This window comes from Tursiops truncatus, chromosome 10, assembly GCF_011762595.2.
Source record: "Tursiops truncatus isolate mTurTru1 chromosome 10, mTurTru1.mat.Y, whole genome shotgun sequence".
In the NCBI taxonomy this organism is placed as follows: domain Eukaryota; kingdom Metazoa; phylum Chordata; class Mammalia; order Artiodactyla; family Delphinidae; genus Tursiops; species Tursiops truncatus.
In genome coordinates this window covers 43,827,787-43,844,153 of record NC_047043.1, presented here as the reverse complement: position 1 = coordinate 43,844,153, position 16,367 = coordinate 43,827,787, and the positions used below count along the sequence as shown (strand labels likewise).

The 16,367-nt window shown below is 38.1% G+C and overlaps 1 protein-coding gene across 6 annotated transcripts in view; it reads right to left on the bottom strand.

Annotated features, from left to right (window-relative positions):
* The window catches only part of PRIM2 (DNA primase subunit 2), a 279,267-nt gene that overhangs the window by 78,892 nt on the left and 184,008 nt on the right, over nt 1–16,367 (bottom strand). For all 6 annotated transcript variants that reach the window (XM_019931461.3, XM_019931463.3, XM_019931462.2 and 3 more), the window contains exon 10: nt 14,957–15,142. In XM_019931461.3, the coding sequence (XP_019787020.1) occupies nt 14,957–15,142 (186 nt within the window). The remainder of the gene's footprint in view (nt 1–14,956; nt 15,143–16,367) is intronic.

Below are 16,367 nucleotides of genomic sequence, written 5' to 3'. Positions count from 1 at the left end.
TGTGGCACTGCTTCCCTGGCTGAAACTCAAGATGCACTGAGCTTACTGCAGGCTGGGTGTGTGACGGTCCTCTCCCAGGCTCGCCCAGGCCTCCATCCCTAAGGGCACCCCATTGTCTCCTGCTGGCCTTTCCTCAAGCCCTGACTTTCTGGTTGGCTCTGGCTGCACTGCAGCTCAGCTCACAGAGATCCACATCACCACAGCCAAGGCTCTAAGATCCAGGGTCTGGATTTCTGGGTGAATGTGGACAGTTTTCCTTGACTTAAGTTTTCTTCATTGTAAAGTGGTGAGGACTGACGTTTGCTCATTCAGATCCCACTAAGACTTAAATAACCAGGCCAAACACAGAGCTCTTATGCAAAACTCAAGTTGTGGGTAAAATGTCACCTTTTGTTTAAACCTTCCCTGACTACTATTCAAAACTCTATTCCTTGTGGGACTTCTCTGTGGGGTTAAGACTCTGCACTTCCAATGCAGGGGGTGTGGGTTCGAACCCTGGTCAGGGAACTAAGATCTCGCATGCCGCAGAGTGCAAAGAAAACAAAAAAAGAAACCCTACATTCCCTGTCTTCTCCCTGTAAAATTTTCTCCATAGCATTTATCACCAACTAATACATAATTTACTTCTTTGTTTATTGTATCTCCCCTCACCAGAATATAAACTCCAGAGGGTTGATATTTTTGTCTTGTTTTGTTCACTGCTGTACCTCTGGTAATCTAAAAGAGGTTCTGGGACAAGTAGGTCCCAGAATAACAATAAATATTTGTTAAATGGAAAAATAAAACAGTCTTAACACAGGTAGGCTTTGGCAGATCTGGGATAGTACAAAAGAAAATGACAAGATTATCCTAAGGCTCCTAAGTCAAAAAGCAATCTACTTCTTAGAGGCCTCATCAACATCACTCTCACCATTCAGATTTTTTAACCTGAGCATCCGATGCCTCATTCTTCTCTGAACCTATATTCTCACTTAAACCGGTGCTTCCCTTAAAAGATGGCACTCTTGCCAGTCCAAAACATGGACCATGCAGACCTCTCCTTGAGTAAACATCCCTCTGCTCCTTACCTGGTTAGGATTCCTACTCTTCTCACTGAGCTGCACACAACAACTGCACCATTAAAGCTCAAACATCCTCTGGGTCCCCACAACCCTGGGAACTCACAATCTCTCACTATAAAGAGAAATGCATGTTGTTAAAGGGGCAATATAGCTATCTGGTTATTTTTAAAATAAAATGAAATCCTACTTTACCAAGTAGTAAACTAACTGGAAAGATGGTGCCAAGTAATTTTTTTTTAAGCAAAAACAAGAAAAAAATAAATCAAGAAAGATTTATAGGAACACGATGGGTGATAAAGACATAGTGGGTTGTTGAAGAAAGCCAAGTGTACATTCTTCTCCACATTTCGAGCCCTCGAGATTCCTAACTTTAATAAAACTCTGGAGAAAAAAATCCCCTAGCATCTGAAGTCTGACCCATTTTGGAGTTTACACATACCCAATTTATCTGTAGTCAATTTACTACCAGAACAGACTCTATGAAACCTTAAATTAGTACCTTCTTATTGTCATTTTTTCCTAAGAGCACTGCACATATTAACAACAAAAATTTAGCCTACCTTTTAAAATGTTGGGTAAAATGTCATTTTAATACAACATAATCCATAAGGTATCACTGAGAAGACAACAGTTATAAATGAATGATTAAAGTTGAAGTCTTCTACCTTTTATCTCATTTTAATAATTTAAGAATTGAAAGCGTTTGGAGTAGAACAGCAAAAGCAGTTTATTACTAAAGCTACTTTTCACCAGAATAGTGTTGGGAGGAAAGGATAATAACACCCATTTTATTCTGATAGATTTAACACAATACATAATTTAATTGAACATTTGACTAGCTAGCCTCTTAACAATTCATGAAAGCAAGTCCAACCTTTCAAGTCAATGTTTAAATATTAATTCTTATACTGTGTTATCTAGAATTTGTATTCCAAATGCAATGGAAAGCATGGAGATAAGAGTTAAACCCTTAACATGCATACATCTTTATTATACATTAAAATACTGAGAAGAGAGAATATAACAGAAATTTCATCAAATAAAACTTTAAAAAATACATTCTAGAGACTTGGTAACTGCTAAGGGTACCTTTAAATTGCTACTCAAGATCAATAGTGACAAATATTAGACTACTTTTGCTAGAAACTACTTTTTATTACATTCCAATTACTTTCCTAGGATATAGCTAATGTGAGTATTCAAGCAAAACACAATTTTCTTTGAAAGAAAAGCCAAAACCATAACCAATTAAACTAAAGTTTGTGTCCACAAGTTAACTTACAAATACATGGAGAAAACATATGAATGATTATAGACTAACCCACTTATCAATTTTTAAAAATTATTACTAATAATGGCTTAGTACTTTATATATTACACAGTAGTTCATGCATATTCTTATTTCTCTGCAACATTTTAGTAGGTGTTACTGTTGTCCCCTTTTTAGTGATGATGTATGTGATTGCAGCTCTGGTGATTAGACACAGAACTGTAAACCTCTGTTCTAAGCTGTGCCCTCTTGGGTTTACACGGCTGGTCAGACATGCCCACCTTCTACACAACACGCCTGTTCCTCCTGAGAGTGCTGGGGAAAGCACATGGTCTGGAATAAAACAGACCTGGGTTCTAACTCAGGTCTTCTCAAGTACTACCTCTGCCGCCTGAATAAAAATCATTAAACTCTCCATAAACGGAGGGTATTTATCTCGCAGTGTTGTTGTAAGATTAAACGAAATAAGGAACATGGAAAGGACTTAGTGACAACATGCCTGTGTTACCAGTTCCTAAACCTGCGTAAATGTTACCTTCTGCCCTGTCTGCTTCCGCTCGCCAGCCACAAGGATTGCTAGAGAAAGCAATGTAACAGTGCTGACTTAGCCAATATAAATTTATGGTCTAGCACGGTTTTCTCATCAGTAAGCGAGACCTAAATAATAGATAACACCCATCTCCTAGGATTGTTTTAAGAGGATGTGTGTAAAGTATTAATTATGGTTCCTGGCAAATGTGAGGCACTCAGTAAGCAGTCAAACTGGACTCATTCTGCAGCTTTTCAATCTCTGTATTTATCGTAGGTGAACTCCTTTGCTTGTACAGGTCCGGAAGGTGTTATTCTACACTTTCTTCAATTTTCCTCAAGCCCTGACAGCACCAGATCCTTCTGGTAAGTGATCTCCCACTTCCTTAACTGGAAAGATGGGCAGTAGGCACGAGTCTCCCCAGCTCCACTTTCTTCCTTCCAACACTTCTTTATCAACTTAAAATCTCTCATAAAACCTGCAGGTCTCGGAAAAATATCCTCACTTAACTCCTTACACATCTCTTTCCTTCATTCAACACATTTTATTGACTGTCTACAACCTTCCAGGCACCGAGCCAAATGCTGAGTGCACGGGGTAGGGGAAAGGACAGACAGTCCTTGTTCTCAGGGAGCCTCAAAGGAGGGGATTCACACTATATAATAATCACACTATAAATATACGTTCACAAATGACCTTCCCATTGCCTCAGGTCTCACTCCTCGCTCATCCCCAGCTCCTCCTGCATCTCCAGGAGCCCACTGCTCATGCCCACCCCACGTGAAGTTAACCTCACTCCGCACAGGCATCTGTTACAGCTAACAGTTCCATTTCTTGTCTTCCTGACTTCTTAGGCTTCTAGACACTCTATTTCTGTTGCCTCTATTTCCTCATCCGTCATTAAGACTAGGAAATCTGTCTGCTGTTCTGTACTTTTCTTAGACGTAACTTCCTAAAAACACCATCTATACTAAGAGTAGCAAGAACATCTTACTTCTGAAAGCCACCTCTTCCTTAGTGCCAGGACTCCAGACTATTCTCTCCTTCTCTCCAGTATTTCTGGTAATTCAGTTCTCACATCAGGCTCCTCCATTTCTACCCCAAATGGCAGGTATTTCTCAAAGTTGAGCCTCTGCTCTCTATATTCCTCTACACTCTCCATCTGCCAGTTCATTTACCTGCAAAAGGCTTTTCTCCCAATTGTGTCTGAATGACTCTCAAATCCACATCTCCTCCACATTTCCTCTCACAGGACAGAGCTTTCACACTCTGAGGGTTCCATAATCACAGAGGAAGAAAGGAACAGATAAGCCAACCAATCAACCAAGAAGAATTTCTTCTTGGACATCAATTCAAATTTACACATAAAACCAAACTTGTGACCCATTTCTCTAGACTCTGATCCCAGACCTGTCAGCCCCGCCTACGACCTGTGCTCACAGAGCTCCCCACCACCTTCCTGTTACCTGTAGGCCGACGGCCCTCTGGCTGTCTGGCGAACTGTTCCCTGAACATTTCCTGAACCACCTTCTCTACTTTGTTCCAATCTTACCATAGGAAGACCTAACCTGGTCTCTCCCTGTCTCAAGGTTGCACACCACTTCCAGATTATCTTCTGAAAAAACAATTCTCTCCTGTTTAACACTCTCTAGTGGCTTTCTCTTGACTAAAAACAAGGTTCATTTAAAGCAACTCTATTCTTGCACTAATCTCCCTCTTTCTCCTTTTTCTCTCTCATCTCCTACTTTCCTAAATTCTACAACACAAATAAACTACGACAGTATTTTGTAAACATTTTTAAGTAGGAAAATCCTCCTTTTAAGTAAAATGTTATACAGACTCCAAACATATAAAAGTAAACAAAGGTACAAATACACTTGTTAAAGGGGGGCCAGAAATCAAACACCTCAGTCTCCCCTGTAAACTTCTGCCCTCTTTGCTCTGGAACCTAAGAGTTCCCAAGAACGGCCTGAAATACACTCCATTAGTCTAAATCCCTTGAACGTTTCCCGAAACAAACTATTGGGTTGGCCAAAAAGTTCGTTTGGGTTTTTCCAGAAGATGTTACAGAAAAACCCAAATGAAGTTTTTGTCCAGCCCAACATCTCTGCTGGAATTTGGTCCCCAGTACCCTTCTTTCCCCCAACCTTCCTCTCCAGTCTAGGTTACATGTAGCCTTAATAAGGCAGCACAGATTCTATTCTACCAGTGGAAACTTTACTGATTACTCTGCATCAAGCTAACTTCTCCTTCCTTGGAAGTCCTAGAATAAGAAGAGCTAGCGCTTACTACATGTGAGAATCTGTGCTATGTCTTTACTGAATCCTCACTACATCAATCAAATGTATATAGGGATATATCTATATATCCACAGATGTATACATAATTACTGTCCACATTCTATAGATGAGGACACATACCAGGTAATTTGCCAAAGTGTGTATACAGTGGAACTGACCATGAACTCAGTCTGACTCCAATTCTGTACTCTATATTAGTTCTTTTCTGACCTTTTTCATATAAGCACATATAAAATGATATTTGTAAAGCGCTCTAGAATAAATGGAAGAAGCTACTCACAGTTGAAGGCAACTAACACTGAGTACCCCAGGCCCAGCCTAGCTCCCTGAAGGGCCCACGAGGTCACCATCGAGTGTACTGGAAATTCAGCAGCAGGGCACCAGCCGAGGAACTCTGCTGCACGTATTCACTTAGTACTGACTAGTATCTGACACGCAGTGGGGCTTCAAATATAGCCTGACATTCAGTGTAGGCTATTGATAAAGGACAACATTACACTCAAATCACAACAGAAACAGACAGGTGAACAAACAGCTGAAGATTTACAACGCCTCTATTTTGATAAGCTAATGGCCACTTAGGTTTCTATGAGGGCAACATCTAAAAGATGATTCTCAACCTTCAGTGTGCGTCAATTTCACTTGGCAATTTGGGAAACCACCAGCTCTGGACCTGCCTCCAGAGTCTGATTCTGAGAGTCAGCATTTCTGATAAATCCCCAGATGGTGCTGAAGCTGATATTGCTGGTCAGCATCCTGGGAGAACCACTGGTCTTAAAAAGAAAAACCCAGTGATAAATATGCTTCGTATACGCACACACTGCCAGCTAAATACTTAATCCTTTGGTAGTCCATTATTAATGACATAGGTCTGCTCTAAGTCACGATGTGAGCTGGATTCTGGGACAAAAAAACGTTTTCACAATGCTAAACGTTGCCTGACCCAATTATAACAACACGTAGTAGACCTCGGGTACACCCTCACCAGGGACAGGAACTCAGCTACATCACACATACATGATCTATGGTGTGCTTAACGTCCAAAAGAGTCAGGTCAAAGCAATTCAGGCAACAGCTCTATGAGCAATCTGATTAAGAGGACACATTGCTTTGAATTTATGAGCAGAATTATACAGCTCAATTTAACTCTTAACAAAGCTAGTGGCTGAAGGGATTTAATATCCAAGTTCCAACTGAAAGAATATTTTAGTGCTATGTTTCTTCATGCTTTCCACAGAGGTTTGATTAATTTTATCTCTTGCAAACAGGGTGAGGCTTTTTCTCAGGTAGACTGGCATGTAAATTATAATTACAACTAAGAAAAACTTGCATAAAACTGTACTATGATTCATTAAATATATTTTATTTGCATAAAGCACAGGTGCATTTATTTCAGTAATCTCAGAAATTATTTAAAGAATAAGACATTCAAAGCTTTGAATACCTCTTGTAGAATCATTCACAAATTCAAAGAATCCTATCTGATGCCTAAGTGCAATTTTCAAATGTCCCCAACCCCCACTGAAAAAGCTTTATTATTAAATTTTTAATATATCATAAATATTCACACTCAATACAATTAAATCTAAGATTAAAATCCTACATTATGAAGCTAATATTTTGGAAGTACAGTATACCCTAACGCAGTTAGTTTGCTACAAGATCACTCATAACAACAGAATGTTCTCTGGAAATGGTTGATGTTTTAATACTAGAATCTCTTACCCTCTACTACAATATGCACCCAAATAAAAATGGTATTCAAATATACTGACAGGTCAGGTCCACAAAGAAGTCTGAAAGCAGAGATTGAAAAATAACAGCAACCAAAACTCACAACAACCCCCGAACCAGCTGACAAAAATAAAGAATTGGTTATAGATCAATGGAACAGGACAGAAAGCCCAGAGATAAACCCACACACCTATCGTCAACTAATCTATGACAAAGGAGGCAAGGATATACAATGGAGAAAAGACAGCCTTTTCAATAAGTGGTGCTGGGAAAACTGGACAGCTACATGTAAAAGAATGAAATTAGAACACTCCCTAACACCATACACAAAAATAAACTCAAAATGGATTAAAGACCTAAATGTAAGGCCAGGCACCATAAAACTCTTAGAAGAAAACACAGGAAGAGCATTCTTTGACATAAATCACAGCAAGATCTTTTTTGACCCACCTCTTAGAGTAATGGAAATAAAAACAAAAATAAACAAATGGGACCTAATGAAACTTCAAAGCTCTTGCACAGCAAAGGAAACTAAAAACAATATGAAAAGACAACCCATTTTCTCAGAATGGGAGAAAATATTTGCCAAGAAATCAACGGACAAAGGATTAACCTCCAAAATATATAAACAGCTCATGCAGTTCAATATTAAAAAAACAAACAACCTAATCTAAAAATGGGCAGAAGACCTAAATAAACATTTCTCCAAAGACATACAGATGGCCAAGAGGCACATGAAAAGATGCTCGATATCACTAATTATTAGAGAAATGCAAATCAAAACTACAACGAGGTATACCTCACACCAGTTAGAATAGGCATCATCAGAAAATCTACAAACAACAATTGATGGAGAGACTGTGGAGAAAAGGGAACCCTCTTGCACTGCTGGTGGGAATGTAAATTGATACAGCCACTAGGGAGAACAGTATGGAGGTTCCTTAAAAAAACTAAAAATAGAACTAACATACTACCCAGCAATCCCATTACTGGGCATATACCCAGAGAAAACCATAATTCAAAAAGACACATGCACCCTAATATTCACTGCAGCACTATTTACAAGAGCCAGGTCATGGAAGCCACCTAAATGCCCATTGACAAATGGATAAAGAAAATGTGGTACATATATTCAATGGAATATTACTCAGCCACAGAAAGGAACGAAACTGGGTCATTTGTAGAGACGTGGATGGACCGAGAGACTGTTATACAAAGTAAGTCAGAAAGAGAAAAACAAATATCATATATTAACACATATATGTGGAATCTAGAAAAATGGTATAGATGAACTGGTTTGCAAGGCAGAAATAGACACACATGTAGAGAACAAACGTATGGACACCAAGGGGGCAAAGTGGGTTGGGGGGAATAAATTAGGAGATTGGGATCCACCATCACTTCCTTCAAACCTCGATTCGAGACTGATCTTCACCAAACCTCCTCCAGCATGGTCCCCTCTAATAACTTCCCATCTCCACATCACCTCACTGACACTCTCCTTTTCACCATCGTGTCGCATAATTGTGTTCTGGTTACTTCTATCTCTCAACTTACCCTATTACCAAATAGATTAAAATCTTAAAGCAAAAGGCTTTTAAAAAATCAATGTTGACCCATATAATCTAAAATCCATATTTAAAGAAGCCAAATTCATTTGAACCAAGTGGGATTGTAAGTGGAAACCTTGTCCATACTATTTTCTTTCTGTCAGTAAACTTTCATAGCAGCTCAGATTGATTATACAATTTTAGTGAATATTCAAAGATATTAAATTATGTATCTTTAAAATTACAGTTATCAATGACCCTACATAGCTGGTCCAAGTTGGCAGTCATTTATCTAGCAAGACCACTTCCTACTGGCTACTAATCCTTCTATTCTTAGTAATTACATTAAAGGAAAAAAAAGCCTACATCTGCAGAATCATCTCTGCCACAAGTACACTTTCACAGTTCAGTTCCCACCACCTACAAGATGGGCTACACTCGCTCATCCAAGGTCCCCCTCCACACGGAATTCCCTTCTTTCTCTGGAGAACTCCCTAACTTCACCCGGCAAATATAACCTCCTGACTGACACACTCCACAACTCTTCTCTCAGTCAGCTAGCTCCCTCCTCTGTTCTGCTATAGAATCCCATGACCACCTCTATCCCATAATTATCTTACTGAATTTGTATGTTTGTATTTATCTGTTTTTTTCCAGGAGACTGTAAAGTCCTCATAAATAATGGCTGTGTTTTTTACTACAGTGTGTCTAGAACAGCACCCGTCCATGGTCAACACTCAGTGCAAGTCAGGTGAGTGATGGACACAAATTAGTTGGAATATGTATGTTCGTCTAGACACACACACACACACACACACACACACACACACACACACACCTTTGTATTTTTAATAAAAATCACAACTTGACTAATGTATTAGTTAAATATTAGTAACTGAGTATATACTGTATTTCTGGACATTGAGTAGTAATAACTGGTTACCACTTCTTATATAGTTGTGTATTTTTCCAACCTATATTCTGATTTAGAAAAACAGATGGAGGAGAACAAATTTGGCTAAAATACTAAAACGACTATTAATATTTTATAACTTGTTAGAAATATACCTCTATCTAAAAAGAAATAAAACGGATTTATTTTCTCATACTGAAAACCACTTTTTAAAAATTTGGCAGAATTGACCATGTGTCCAGCAAACATCTAAGAGCTGCCAGGTCTTGTGCTAAGTCCTCGAGACCCAAAATGGAAAAATCACAGTCCCTGCATTCAAGTCACTCAGAATCCACTCTTAAGACACACATGCAAACATAAATACTATAATTTGATAAGTTATAAAGATGACATGTACAAAATTCAATGAAGGTAGATCAATATAGGCATTTTATTCCTAATATAGCAGAAAAAAATGAAAACTGCAATTAATGAACAACAAACTAAGTGTCAGACAATAAACTAGAAGCCCTATCCTCTCCTATGATAAACTTTAAGGGCTCTTAACCTTTTTATGCCATGGACTCCTGGGCAAGCCAATGATGAGAAGTCCCTTTTAATCTATAAATCGATAACTTCTATTGTAAATTTCAGGTTACACTAAAATTCTTGGTTTCATTCAAGTTCAAGTTCACTACAAATGGAATAACAGCATATTAACAAATAACTGTATAGTACTGTGCTCTAATTTATGTGAAGGAATTTGGGGAAAATGGACCAAGTTTTCTAGTTTTCTGTGTATTTACTTTTATGGGGACTTATTACTTCATTCAAAAACATTTATTGAGTTCCTACTATGAGTCAGGTATGTTCTAGGTGCTTGAACATGAAGCAGTGAACAAGACAGACAAGATATCTGCTTCTCTATAGTTTTATTCTAATTGCAGGTGATAAACAAATAAACAATAAATAAATATGAGGCAGTGAGAAGTGCCCAAAATTATAAGAGCATAACCTAGTAGCAAGTCACTAGGAGCCATATAAGGTAGCACCTCTACATGTTATTAATACCATCTACTGGCATGTGTACGCTAGTCTGAAAATAGTTTTAAAAGAACAGAAAAATAACCATTCCAAACTAACAACTCTGAATAAGCATTTTACAGACAGATGGCTACTTCTTACATACACAGAGGGACTTAGTACATCGAATTCCTAACAAACAACAACTAACAGTGAGCATCAGAACCTTCAGCTGCTTCCACAATCGCATTATTACTATTCAAAACTGACTATAAGAGAAATTCCCTGGCGGTCCAGTGGTTAGGACTCTCACTGCCAAGGGCCCAGATTCAATCCGTGGTTGGGGAACTAAGATCCCACAACCCACAAGCTGTGTATCGCAGCCCCTCCGCAAACACACACACACACAAAAACTGACTATAAGAGAAAACAAGAATTTGTAGATTATAATATAAAAATTGCTTATCCTTAATAAGGGGTATCTAGGAACATGCTACTTTAATACACTCTGGATGACAGTTACAAAAACTAATACATACAGTTTTAGATTATTTTACAATACAGACAACAAATTCCCCTCCAACATTAAGTAAAACCTTAGAGAGAAAAGTATTCAAAGTTTTTTTTAAAACAAACAAACAAACAACTAAATAAATGCCTGCAACAAACCAAGCAAGGAAGATGAGAGAAAGAGACAGTCACTGCTCAGGCAGTCAATTTACAAGGAACAAAGCTTAATTTCTGGAAAGGAGTTAGGCAGAAGAAATGTTCAGTTCTAGGCAGTGTAGCTGGGGCGAAGAGTTACAGCTCAAAAGTGCTGAAGTACTGACTGCTTCCTGCTGCCTCAAAAGAAATGGCAAGGTACCCATAAGTTTTACTCAGATGCACATAGCAATGTATCTCAAATAAGTTACAATGAGGGCATGACTGTAAAGAGAAAGAAATCAGACATATGGTCATCTGGGAAACCACAGTAAAGAAGAAGTCCAGTTGACAATGACTAAATCACCTCAAAAATATCCTGCACTGTCAGGAAATAAGCTATTCAACAGAAGTGAATGTGCCAAGTCATTCCTGGGTTCAACATCAAGTCTTTTAATTAGAGCACTACAAAAAATGTCTAAAATATCCTCCATAACCATTCTCTATAAATAGTATTTTAAGAAATCAATTTTCTACACCTCTAAAGAGTATTTTTAATGGTATGTACCATTTAACAAGTAGGTACAATTATTAAGTTGAAGAGAATATTTTCATAAAAGGATACTAAATTACATTTCATTGGAAAAATACGTAAGAAGATATAATTGAGAAAAATATGAATGTTTATTTACAAAAACAGACTGTAACAACAGAACACTAAACAGACAGTAAATCATAAGTGTATGTTAAAACCTTTTAGTCAAAATAATACATTTGCTGTAATCAATAATAAGCTAATGAAAATATAGACTGTTATGTATTATCTAGAAAGGTAAAAAATACTGATTTTCTTTTACAATAATATTTCAAAAAAACTACTTTTACATTATAAAATAAAAACCCCATTTGAAAAAAATTTTCAAACACATAGGTTTAAAAATAACGAAATACTGATGACATTGATAGGAGGCCATCCCAGATACACACAAAAGAGGGCGGTCAGTGAACAGACGCACAAGCCAAAGGCCTGGCACCCAGATCAAGCTTTCCCATATCTCACGCTCCTCTTTTCCCCGCTTAGTTACAGCACAAACCAAGCTAAAATGCTACCTCAACTTCTCTCTCTCTTCAGTTCAAAACCATAGCTCATAAATACTTATCTACTGTGACAGTTAATTTTTTGACCATCAGAGTGCCCAGAACTCCAGTCAGACGTTATTTCAGGTGTGTCTGTGAGGGTGTTTCTAGACAAGGTTAACATCTGAATTGTTGGACTGAGCAGAGCAGATGCCTCCCCCATTGAGGGCGGGTGTGTCTCATCCTATCCTCTGCAGTCCTGAATGGAACAAAAAGGCCAACCCTCCTGCGACTAAGAGGTTATTTCCTCCTGCCTGAGGGCCATGAGCACAGACATGGATTTTTTCCTGCCTTCAGACTCAAACTAAAACACTGCTCTTTCTTCCTGGGTCTCCAGCCTGCTGCTCACAGAGTTTGGTGACTCAGCCTCCATAATCACACGGGCCATTCCATACAGTACATCTCTTTTTGTACACATGCACGCACACACACACACACACACACACACACACACACACACACGCACACACACACACTCTATTGGTTCTGTTTCTCTGCAGAACCCTAACACATCTACCTACTTAATACATCAAATTCTTAATAAAAAGGTCAAAAAACATTTTCAAGTAATAACATATAATGATGTCAGTGACACAGCAAAGTTCTCACATAGCTTGATGAGAGTCTAATTTAAAGCCTTTCCAGTCATTTCATAGCATGATAGCATGCATCAAAACTTCAAAACCGTCTACAGTTTTTCACCAGGTAAACTGGTTCCCTGGTGAACATATACAGAGGACATCTGAATTATAATCAGATTTATGTGCTCAAGATATTGGTTGCAGTAACATTTATGACAAAGTCAAATAGACACAACCAAGTGTTCAATAATAGGGGAATGATTAAGCAAATTATATCACTTTCAAATGATGTGTTGTCATGCAACTAACACAAATGATATTTTCAAAAATGATTCAACAACCTGGGAAAATGATCACAATAGAATGTCAAATTTTTTAATGGGAAAAAACAATGATATCTAGCTATCTAGACTAAAGAGAAAGGCTAAAATGTTGACAGTAATTATTTATGAATGAGACAATGACGGGAAAATTTTCTGTATTTTTCATACTTCCTATAATCAGAATATGTTACCTTTAAAATAAAATATAACATTATCCAGAATTATTTGATTTATTACTATTTAATAAACATTATCCAAAATCATGTTTAAAGAAAACTCTATTCAATGATAAATTTAAGCTTCTATGGACAGTTATCAATGAAAACGGTTTTTAAAACAAACCTGTAAAAACTGCAAGAGCTTTTTATAATATATTATAAAAGAGGCTGAACTTTTTAGAAAAGTATAAAGCTAGAGACGTGTTACGGACTGAACTGTGTCCTAAAATTCATCTGTTGAGGCCCTAACTCCCAATGTGACTGTATTTGGAGATAGGGCATTTAAAGAGGTAATGAAGGTTAAATGAGGTTATAATGGTGGGACTCTAATCCGACAGGATTGGGGTCCTTCTAAGAGGAGGAAGGAAAACCAGAGAGGTGGACACACAGAGAAAAGGCCACGTGAGGACACAGCCAAGAAGGCAACTGCTGGAAGCCAGGAAAGAGGCTTCAGGAGAAACCAAATCCTCCCACACCTGGATTGTGTACTTCCAGCCTCCAGAGCTGTGAGGACATATATTTCTGTTGTCTAAGGCACCCGGTCTGTGGTATTTTGTTATGGCAGCCTGAGCAAACTGATACAAGACATAATAAAGTGTCATTATAAAATTTACTTGGTAAATATTCTTTGTCCTATAGTTTACCTTTCCTAAGAAGAAACAAACAAGAAATAAACAATAAAAAATGTGCTTCATCCCACAGTGCTAAGCCATAGAAGGGACGAGAAACCATAACATTATTAGCTAGTTCTACTTAAGAGAAATAAGGAATAGGAGTGGGAATCTGAGAAGTAAGAACAGATTTAAAGGCAGTTCTCAGGTTTACAGTGATAAACGTCTATCTAAAAATTCCCTGTGACGGGCTTCCCTGGTGGCACAGTGGTTGAGAATCTGCCTGCCAACGCAGGGGACGCGGGTTCAGGCCCTGGTCCGGGAGGATCCCGCGTGCAGTGGAGTGGCTGGGCCTGTGCGCCACAGCTGCTGAGCCTGCACTCTGGGGCCCGAGAGCCACAACTGCTGGGCCCGTATGCCACATCTACTGAGGGCAGCACACCTAGAGCCCATGCTCTGCAATGGGAGAAGCCACCACGAGAAGCCCGCGCACCACAACGAAGAGTAGCCCCCGCTCACCGCCACTGGAGAGGGCCCGTGTGTAGCAATGAAGACCCAACGCAGCCAAAAATAAATATATAAATAAATAAATTTATAAAAATAAATAAAAATTCCTTGTGAAAGATTCCACATAACACAATAGGATGCATTCTAAACTGTTTTCACTGTATTTGTTCTCAACATTTCTCGGTTCTGAAAATAACATTACATGTGCATGTATGTATATATGTCTATACATATTACACACACACACACACACACACATTCCTACAGAAATACAACTCAGACGCAATTTCAGTTATTACAACTACTGGCAGTTTACCTACCAAGAAGACGACTCTTCATTCAAGCATTATTTTACATCTTACATTGCTGTTTCGATCTTACCCTTTAAACTGAATCCACTTTCCCAATCTTTTGTTGAGCAACTACTAGATTAATACGTGAGTTTCTTTTACCTAAATGAAACTGTAGACACACTTACAGAATTTTCAACTACATTTGGGGGCATATTCAAAAAACAAACCTTTTAGTCTTTAGACCAAATTAGAATTTCAGTTTCTGCTCTGATTTTTCAAAATTACCTTGTCTGGATCCATCTTTCCTCTGATAAATTCCTGCTTCCAGAACTGCAATGCCTGTTCCAAGGTTAGGCCAATGCCCTTCAGGAAGAGGCCGTACTGCATGCGGCCCCCATGACGAAGATGGTGATTTTCCCGCAGGGCTTTATGTAGCTGACGCATGCAAGGTGGGAAGGATTTGGTAGAAAGCTACAAGAAAAAAGAATGTTTTGTTATTTATCAGGTCCCCCACAATATTTGTTGCAAAAATCAATCTAATTTGCAAATCGTAAATTCAGTTTAATTGGAATAAAATCAAAAAACCGTAAGGAAGTTATTACTGTCTCACTGTGATTACACATTAATTCTTTTTCTTATTAATATTTTAATATTGATTACATGTCAAAATGATAATAGTTTAGATATAATGCATTGAATAAAACATATTATTAAAATTTATTTCACCTATTTCTTTTCTTTTTATAATTTTTAATTAAATGTTTTCTTTTGAGATAACTGTAGATTCCTATGCAGTTGTAAGAAATAATACAAAGAGATGTCATGTACCTGGTATCCCCCAAAGGTAATATCCTGCAAATCTGTAGTATATTATCACAACCAAGATACTGACACTGATATACACTAGTCTTAGACTTTCTCAGTTACACTCACGTGTTCATTTCTGTGTACATGTGTATATAATTTTATGTAATTTTTTCACATGTGTAGGTTCATGCATCCCCCACCACAAGGATCCCTCATGTTTCCATTTTATAACCCCCATCTTCTGTACCCTCCCCCCGCCATTCCCTAACCCTTGGCAACCACTAATTGTTCTCCGTCTCCATAATTTTGTCATTTCAAGAGTGTTAGACAAATGGAATCATATAGTTTAACGTTTTGAGAGTGGCGTTTTACTCAGCATTCCCACAAAATTCATCTAAGTTGTTGCAGGTATCAATAGCTCGTTTTGTTTAATTGCTGAGCAATAGTCCATGGTGTGGACATAACACCATTTGTCTAACCATTCACTCGTTGAAGGATATTTGGGTTGTATCCAGTTTGGGGCTATTTCAAACAAATGAGTATACAGGTTTTCATGTAAACCTAAGATTTCATTTTCCTGGGATAAATGTTCAAAAGTACAATTGGTGAATCACAGATGAACTTTTAAAATAACCCCAATACAAAGTAAAACATAAAAATAAGAGAAATGGTTCTCAAAATGTGAATTCAAATAAATGTGTTAAAGAAATTAACAATTAAAAGAAAACCTTTTTTGGACTTCCCTGGTGGCGCAGTGGTTAAGAATCCACCTGCCAATGCAGGGGATATGGGTTCGAGCCCTGGTCCGGGAAGATCCCACATGCCACAAAGCAACTAAGCCCATGCACCACAACTAATGAGCCTGCACTCTAGAGCCTGCGAGCCACAT